Here is an 8,114-nt window from a genome sequence, read left to right on the forward strand (position 1 = left end):
ACGGAAGGAGTGTGACCGGCTCGCAGGCTGTCAAACGACTCCTCGCTTCTGACATGGCTGGTTGACTGCTTAGGAAGCCCTCAGAGCTATGATGTCCACAGAAGGCTTGCTGACATGATTTAAGCCAAAACAAAGTACAGTGGGGGGAAAATGTGACAGCTGAATAGTGTTTTAAGAACAATGTGTATTTCATTTATCATTTAACACTGATGATGCCACATGCAAATACATGCACAAAATCTCCGGAGATGTGAACTGCCATTTTATAACCTTAGACACAACAAATGCAGGCATATCCATAGTTCCTTTCATAATTTTTTATTTTTACAAATTATATACCATGATAAAATTTGATAAAAAACTGCTCATGTGTAACCTTGTCCTTTAACCTTGCATAAGTGCAAACTACAATAGGGAATTTGGTTGTTTCCACTGGACGTTCTCATGATTTTAGTGAGAGCACTTTCAGCCGAGACTACCCTCAGAAATAAGTTTAGAAAACGGCATTACAAAAGATTGGGAGCGAGCAGACAGAGCCCACGACGCAGGGCACGGAGCTGTGCAATGCATGGTCACTGCCATAAGTCTTCAGTGCGGCCGAACTTAAAAACCAGTCCTCTGTGAATAAAACAGAAAAGGGTATCATTACCTGAGTTTGGGGAAAGGGGTGGATGATTCTGAGAAAATTGAGAAACTAGCAACAAAAAGTTATCGGTGGGCTGGAGGAAAACAAATCCCGGAATGTATCCAGACAGAGTGGCCATTCCGAGAAGAGACTCCTTCCTTGCACTCAGCTGACCGCCATCGTATGTCTGCTCTGGACACCGGACGACTGGAGGCACGTCACTGAAAACGTTAACCACCAGTCAGTATGTAGCGATCACACATCGATTTTATCCAACTCACTCCACATGCTGATCTGTGCCAGGGTTTTCCAGGTACATCAGATGTGGCTCCTGCTCTCTAGTAACTGATATTGAGGAGCCAATGTGGGAATATGGGGGGAAGGGGTGTGTCCATGCCAAATGTTAAACAAACATAGAAGTAGAAAGTCAGGACTGCCTGGATGTGTTAGGAAAGGATCGTGAGCTGACATTGGAGATGGGTTTGATGGAGAAAGCAGCAGGAGGCTGAATGGAAGGTTGGCAGGAATGAGAGCTGGTGGGATGATGGAAGACTTTCAGGAGAGGGAACTACACCCAGTCACAGAAACGTGAGACCACTCAGGAAAGGAGCAGATGGGTGTCGGGACCGTGTCCGCACACCGCGCACTGCTGTCTTCAGCGGAGAAGAAACCCTGCCAGCAGTTGCTCTCAAGGCTTCCCTCTAAGAGGGGCAAGAGGGCACGTCTATGCACCGAAAAGAACAAGGCAGAGTCCAGCCTGGCTACATCAGTGTTGGGAAGAGATGAAGAATGACGAGAATGGAGGTGTCAAGGTTTGGAAGACCAACTTCCGAGGGCTGACAAAATGTCCACAAGGATTTCAGGTGCCTTACACGAGTGGAGGGTAAGTGCCAACTGTGTGCACTCCTGCAGGGGGCAGCTGGTACTCAGTCCCAGGCCCTGGATGAGGGGGACCGTGGGAGCAATCCTCCCTATTTAAAAGGAACCACTACTCAGCCCTGGCGGACTGTTGCCATCCAGAGCCCTCAGAGCTGCTAGCTTTTTCAAGAGCCCCAAATGTGGACTGGTACATAAAATCTCTTGATTTTTAATTGTTGGCTCAGGAAAACGAAAGAAAAAATGGTACAAGCTAAATAAGAATGCACTGTGGGGAGAATCTGGCCCAACAACAGCCAGTTTCGAGCTCTTGTGTAGTCCGCTCAGAATTCTGAGATTCTAAGAGGGTGATGATAAGTTGTGAGGGTGTTTTAGGAAGATCAATGATGAGGGAGGTGGCACAGAGGGAGGTAATGAGGGCAGAAATATTAACAATGTGGTGGGCAAGAGAGAACAGGTTTTAGTGAGGCAGATTGGACAGGGCTTGGCAGGGGCAGGGGTGAGTGTGAGGGCGGCGACGCTGAAGGTGGAGCATGTATTTCAATTGCACACGTTAGTATTCCTCTTGGCTTCCCAATGACTGGTACATCCCAGGCTAAATCCACAGCTGCTACCGTTTCATAAAGCCTTTATAAAGGTAAATATTTCAGTGATTTTAATGGGGGAGGGGGAAGGAAGGGAGAAGCAACTTGAAATCATCTATAATCTTTACAAAAGCTTTAGAATTACTCTTTATAAAAATTTAATAAACTTCCTAAAGGTGATTTGATCTGCTCTTCCCCTGTAAAGAGTTGTTCTCAGGGCCTCCTCTTGCCAGTGAGCATGAAATAGACAGGATCATTTCAGATCCTAGCCAGCAATGTGAGATGTCTCGCTTCTTGGGCGAGAGCCAGGGCCTCCTCTGTCATCCGACGGGCACTGTCGGCCCTGCCACATGTTTCTGATCTCTGAGACACTTCTTCTAAGCAGCTGCTGAGAACCGTTCTGTCAGAGGCAGGGTGGCAAGCAATCTGCTGCAAATCTTCGGATCAAAATGTCAATTCGTTCCACTGAATTGCAATTTGCCTGTAGTGTATTCTCACAAACCGTTTTAGTTTTGGGGCTTCATAGGTATAATAGGAGAAAAAAGGAGACCCTAATCAAACTCCTTGCATAAAGTATTTACCGTAACTATTCTGAGATGGAGACAAGTCAATCAACGACAAGTTTCCAGTGTTTCATGAAGTGTGGGAACTACTAGATGGGATTTTCATTTCTCTCTGTCACTGGAAGAGAGAAAATTTCCATTCAATTTTTCCCCTCAATCTTCTGCCAAGACATACGTAACTTCTTTGCTAAAAGCAGGATCTCAAGATGAAATTTACTTTATCCTCTTCTTGGCTGGGGTAAAGACGAAAAGAAAGATGGTGGCTACCTGTGCCGCTCACAGGCTGAGGACTCTGCCTATCACACAAGTGTCTCTGAGCCTGGCCCTGGCCTCTGGCTGAAGCTGTGGGTCCTCATTCCCCAGAGCGTCTTTAATCCTGTGCAGATGGGAGCTAAGGATGCCTGGCACACTCCAAAGATGCTTAAGCCTCTGCACTGCAACCAGAGAGGGAGAGAAAGCCCCGAGTACCAGCACCACTCCAGTGTCTCCCTCTCTCAGAACCCGGCACCTCACCCCGCCCACTGACAAGCACTTGTGCTTCACCAGCTCAAGCGGTCCAGTTTAGATGCTACAACACGGTAACATGGAGCCTTAAGAGAGGACCTTTTCTGTAAAAGCGAAATATGATCTTTTTTTACTTCTTGAAAATGAAAACAAAGAGGTTCTGAGTAAAATAAAATGATTTTTAAGAGGAAGTTTTGGAGATAGCGTATATTTCTGTCTTTTATAATAACATTTTTTAAATTTTCAAAAATTAGAGTTTATTCACTTTGTAGCTTTCGAACTTCTCTGGGCCTTTCTGCCCTCTGTAAAACGAGCGTGCAGACAGCACTGTCGGAGAGTCTGGTGGGGATTACAGGAGCCCGTACATGTAAAGCACTGTGGACGGGTCCTAGCACATAAGAATTGCTCAAAATGTATTTTCTGCATAAAACTCAATGGCCTTCTATAAGGAGATTTGAAAAAGCTCCTGGGAAAGCGTAATAGAAAAGTAAATTATATATGTATAAAGAGTGTGTGTGTGTGTATATATATATGTATATATATATATGTGTGTGTGTGTGTGTGTGTATACAACATGTAATTCAATATATACTGGGTAAGTATAATAAAAAATAGTGGAATTTTCCACAAACCTTTGAAGTCTGTGTATGTTTGGGGTTTTTTTGCCCCCTTTGGAGTTTCATTCCAAATTTAGGCCACAAACTATGACCCAAAGAAGTTGTGTATTCTGCTGCATCTGTTGATGTTCGATGCGGTCAGTCGGTTCCAACTCAGAGCAACCTTGCGTACAAGAGAACGAAACACTGCCCAGGGTCCGGCACCATGCTCACCTTGTTGTGTGAGCCACTGTTGCAGCCACGGTGTCAGGCCAGGGCCTTCCTCTGCTCTACCAGGCACGATGTCCCTCTCAGGGACTGGTCTCTCCTGAAAACTGCCCAAAGGACGCGAGTGAACCTCGCCACCCTTGCTTCTAAGGGACATGCTGGCTCTGCTTCCAGGGCAGAGTGGCTTGTCCTCTTGGCAGGCGTGGCACTTTCAATATTCTTTGCCAGCACATTTCAAATGCATCGACTCTTCTTCGGTCTTCCTCAGTGTCCAGCTTTCACATACATGTAAAGCCATTGAAAACACCATGGCTGAGTCCTCAAAGTAACATCTCTGCATTTCCAACACTGTAAAGAGGTGTTGGCCAGATTCATCTAATACAAATGCGTCATTTGCTCCTCCTTGACTGCTTGCTTCCAAAAGCATTGAATGTGGATCCAAACAAGATAAAATCCTCAACATTCTTTTCTCTATTTATTTCTTTTTCATTTCATTCTTTCTATTTCATTTCATTTCTTTCTATTTCATTCTTCTCTCTATTTAGCATGATGCTACCTATTAGTCCAGTTGCAAGGATTTGGGTCTTCTTTATGAGTTGTAATCCATGCAAACTCTGAGTTTCATCAGCAAGTGCTTCAAGTTCTCCTCACTTTCAGTAAGCACGGTTGTGTGATCTGCATATCACAGGTGGTTAATAAGTCATCCTCCAATCCTGATACTGCGTTCTTCTTCATATAATCCAGTTTCCCTAATTATTTGCTCAGCATAATGAATGAACAAAAATGGAAAGATACATCCTTACACACACCATTCTTGATTTTAAACTACGCAGTATTCTCTTGATCCACTTACAGGTTTCGCATGAGTACAACACACTGAGCAACACTGAAAAGAGAAAATGTGCACTCTTTTCAAGGCTACCCATAGTTTATTACGGTCCACACAGGTGAATACCTTTGTATATAAGGGAGTACCCCACAAAAACTGAAGCTGGCTTGTTTTTCTGATGTGAAGGGTAATAGTGCATTTGGAGCTCGTTCCACCAGGTCAGTCTGTTAATCAAGCTTTCTATGAGAGGTGCTGAGAAGATTGCATAACAGTGTGCAACAAAAAGGCCTGATTCGTGGCAGACAGGGGACTGGTTTTGCCACCACCACAATGCACCTGCTCACGCAGCCATCTCAGTGCACAGTTTTGGGCAAAAAACAACCTGCCTCTCTTGCCCCCCACACCTTACTCACCTGACCTCGCTCCATGTGACTTTTTGTTACTGTGAATGAAGAGGGGCATGAAAGGACAGCCATTTGGCAACCATGAAGGAAGAGGTAGAAGAAGCAAAGAAAAAAAAGAGGGAAGTGCTGTCAGCCATCCAAACAGATGAGTTTGAAAAATGTTTACAAGAATGGAAACGCAGATTTGACAAATGTATTAAGTGTGATGGAGAGTACTTTGAAGGTATTAAGGTTGTTTTGCAAAAAATTTAAATACATAGCTTTGAAAAAAAATCCCCCTCGTAGTTGAGAAAACACAAGGAAACCCCTTCCTGGTTCTCTCTGCTCTCGGCTAAGATCCATCTGACATCATCAGTTACATGCTTTCTTCATGAACCTTCTGAATCTGGCCTGAACCTCTGGCAGCCCCCTGTTAATGTACTGCTGCAACTGTTGTGGAAGTCTTCAGTAAACTTTTCCTGGCCTGTGATTCCAGTGACACTGTTCTACAATCTGTGTACCCTATCAGGCCATCTTTCTCTGAACCGGGCGCAAACACAGCTCTCTCCAGTCAGCTGGCCAGCAGGCTGTCTTCCAGACTTCTCAGCGTAGAAGGCCGAGTGCTGCTTCCAGGGCTTCACCAGCTTGTGGAAGCATTTCAGTTGGCATTCTATCAATTCCTGGGGCCTTGTAAATGCTTTCAGGGAAGTTTAGACTTTTCCCTTTTCTTCCTGTGTAATGCTCTTGACATCATCTCACTGTTGACCAGGTCCATCATTGGTGTTCAACACATCAAATGTGTTCTTAAGAAGTTCTTGAAATTCAGGTAGCATATACTCAAGGTCGTATTTTGGCTCTCGTGGACTTTTCCATTTTCTTCACCTTCATCCTGATCGTGCTTACCTACGAGCAACCGACGGTCTGCTCCCTCCAAGAGCACTGAGGAAAGTCACAGAAAGATGGCTATCCTAGGCGCTAGTGAGCTACAAGCAGGCAGTGGCCATCTCGAAGCAGGTAGTCGTCTGGTCTCCTAGGCTGGAATGACAGCTAGAGGGATAGCGTGCATTCATCCTCAAGATGTGCACTTGAGGGTCTATCCTGAAGCGCGATGCTGTCTGTGATAGGAACCTATCCACATATAAGGAAATCCAGTCAATACGACTGTTACTTCAAACTTAGGAACGAACTGCCAAAGCTAGTGAGGCAGAAATTGAAGGATTTTATCAACTTCTTCAGTCTAAAATTGCTACACCTAAGTTCACATTGTTTCTCATTTCTACTATTTTTAAAAACTGCAAAAAATGCCAGAAACAAATTGGCGTGAATGCTAACTGCTGACTAATACTGAAAGGCACAGCTCGCACTTCAAAGAGAGGCTCACGGGCAGATGGGTTTTCACTTGTTTCTATCTTTCTGTGTAAGGGTAGATGAGAGGTCTAACAGATAATCTTTTCAGAGCTGTCACAGGGTGGTGCTGCAGCTGGCCCACGTAGCGATCTGCTTCAGAAAGATAACAGCCGTGAATGACCAGGTGCAATTCAACACGGGACACAGGAGCGGCTGTGAGTTAGAACTGGAACAGATGACAACTAACGAACCTTTTTAGGAATAAGGGCGTCCTTGAAAATCTGATGAAAAGCACTCTTCTCAGACACACAGAAACACCAGTGTTTGGCATGTGTCCCCATGGAAGCCAGGTTAAGAGCTGCTGGTGCTGTCACTGGAAATACAGCCAAGTATTTACAGAAGTGAGCGACCTGGTGCAAGAGCTGGAGAGGAGTTTGAGAGTGTGTGTGTGTGTGAGAATAAACGTTGGAGAAGAGTATTGGGGTTCATGAGTTTTACTTTTGTTGTTGTTGAGAACATACTCAGCAGGACACAGACCACCCCACAGTTCCCACCGGGACACTGCATGCATTCTTGAGGGGAGCAGCCTTTCCCAGCCTATTTCCTGAGTGTTCTCCCACTAACAGTGGTACACCCACGGTCCCCTAACCTGCTTACCTCATCATGTCACTTCTTGTTGGCTCTCTCGCCCCTGCCGCTAGATCTGCAAGAGCACACTGCTCAGGACAGGCAGTCTCCCTGGAGCACTACTCTACACTAGTGTTGAGTTCTAAGACTCCGGGGAATAGTTTTGGTTTAAGATTGAAAGATTCTCCCAGGGCCTCCATGGACTCTCTGGGACCCGTGAGAATTGGGAATTCTGTTTGTGTTCTCCCCTTGTGATCAGGATTCGTCTACAAGAGTCGTGATCAAACTGCCCAACAGTACCAACAGGCACCGTCCAGTCCAGGGGTCCTCAAACTACTGTCTGTGGGCCACGTGGGGCCGACCCAGGACATTTATCTGCCCGCCAGGTGTTTTTGCCCCATTTTTGTTTTAACTTCAAAATAAGATATGTGCAGTGTGCATAGGAATTTGTTCATAGTTTTTTTAAAACTATAGTCCGGCCCTCCAACGGGTCCGAGGGACAGTGAACTGGCCCCGGTTTAAACGTTTGAGGCCCCTCAGCACTGGAGGCAGGCATTCACAGGCATCATCTTCTTATTCCCAACGGGGCCTTTTCCTCCACACCTCAAACCTCACCCACAAATTCAACACACACTAAAATCATAAACAACTATGAAATGCATGCAGGAACTGTATTTTAAGGGGGAAAAAAGCCTTTAAGCAGACTTCCACTAAAACCAACTCTTAGGGACCCAGGTTTAAAATGAACTCTGGCAGTGTTATGTAACAAAACTACATGAATCACATTTCTTCACTTAAGGAGGAGTACAGTGAACCCTCGCCACTTCGCGCTTCTACTTCTGCGGCTTCACTCTATCGCGGTTTGTGCGTAACAGCGCATGCTCTGTCATTACTGCCACTGATTGGCTCATACTGTACACGCTTCTGTCTGCATCGCTACATATCGGAGCTA

General features: G+C 45.4%; 1 protein-coding gene across 2 annotated transcripts in view; it reads right to left on the reverse strand.

Annotated features, from left to right (window-relative positions):
• Window positions 1–302: 302 nt before the first annotated feature.
• The window catches only part of TMEM50A (transmembrane protein 50A), a 20,596-nt gene continuing 12,784 nt past the window's right edge, over window positions 303–8,114 (reverse strand). For both annotated transcript variants that reach the window (XM_045299175.1, XM_004705097.2), the window contains one exon: window positions 303–618. In XM_045299175.1, coding sequence (XP_045155110.1) covers window positions 494–618 — 125 coding nt within the window. In that variant the 3' untranslated portion in view covers window positions 303–493. The remainder of the gene's footprint in view (window positions 619–8,114) is intronic.

This window comes from Echinops telfairi, unplaced genomic scaffold, assembly GCF_000313985.2.
Source record: "Echinops telfairi isolate 266 unplaced genomic scaffold, ASM31398v2 ScPeMD7_7457;HRSCAF=8495, whole genome shotgun sequence".
NCBI lineage: Eukaryota > Metazoa > Chordata > Mammalia > Afrosoricida > Tenrecidae > Echinops > Echinops telfairi.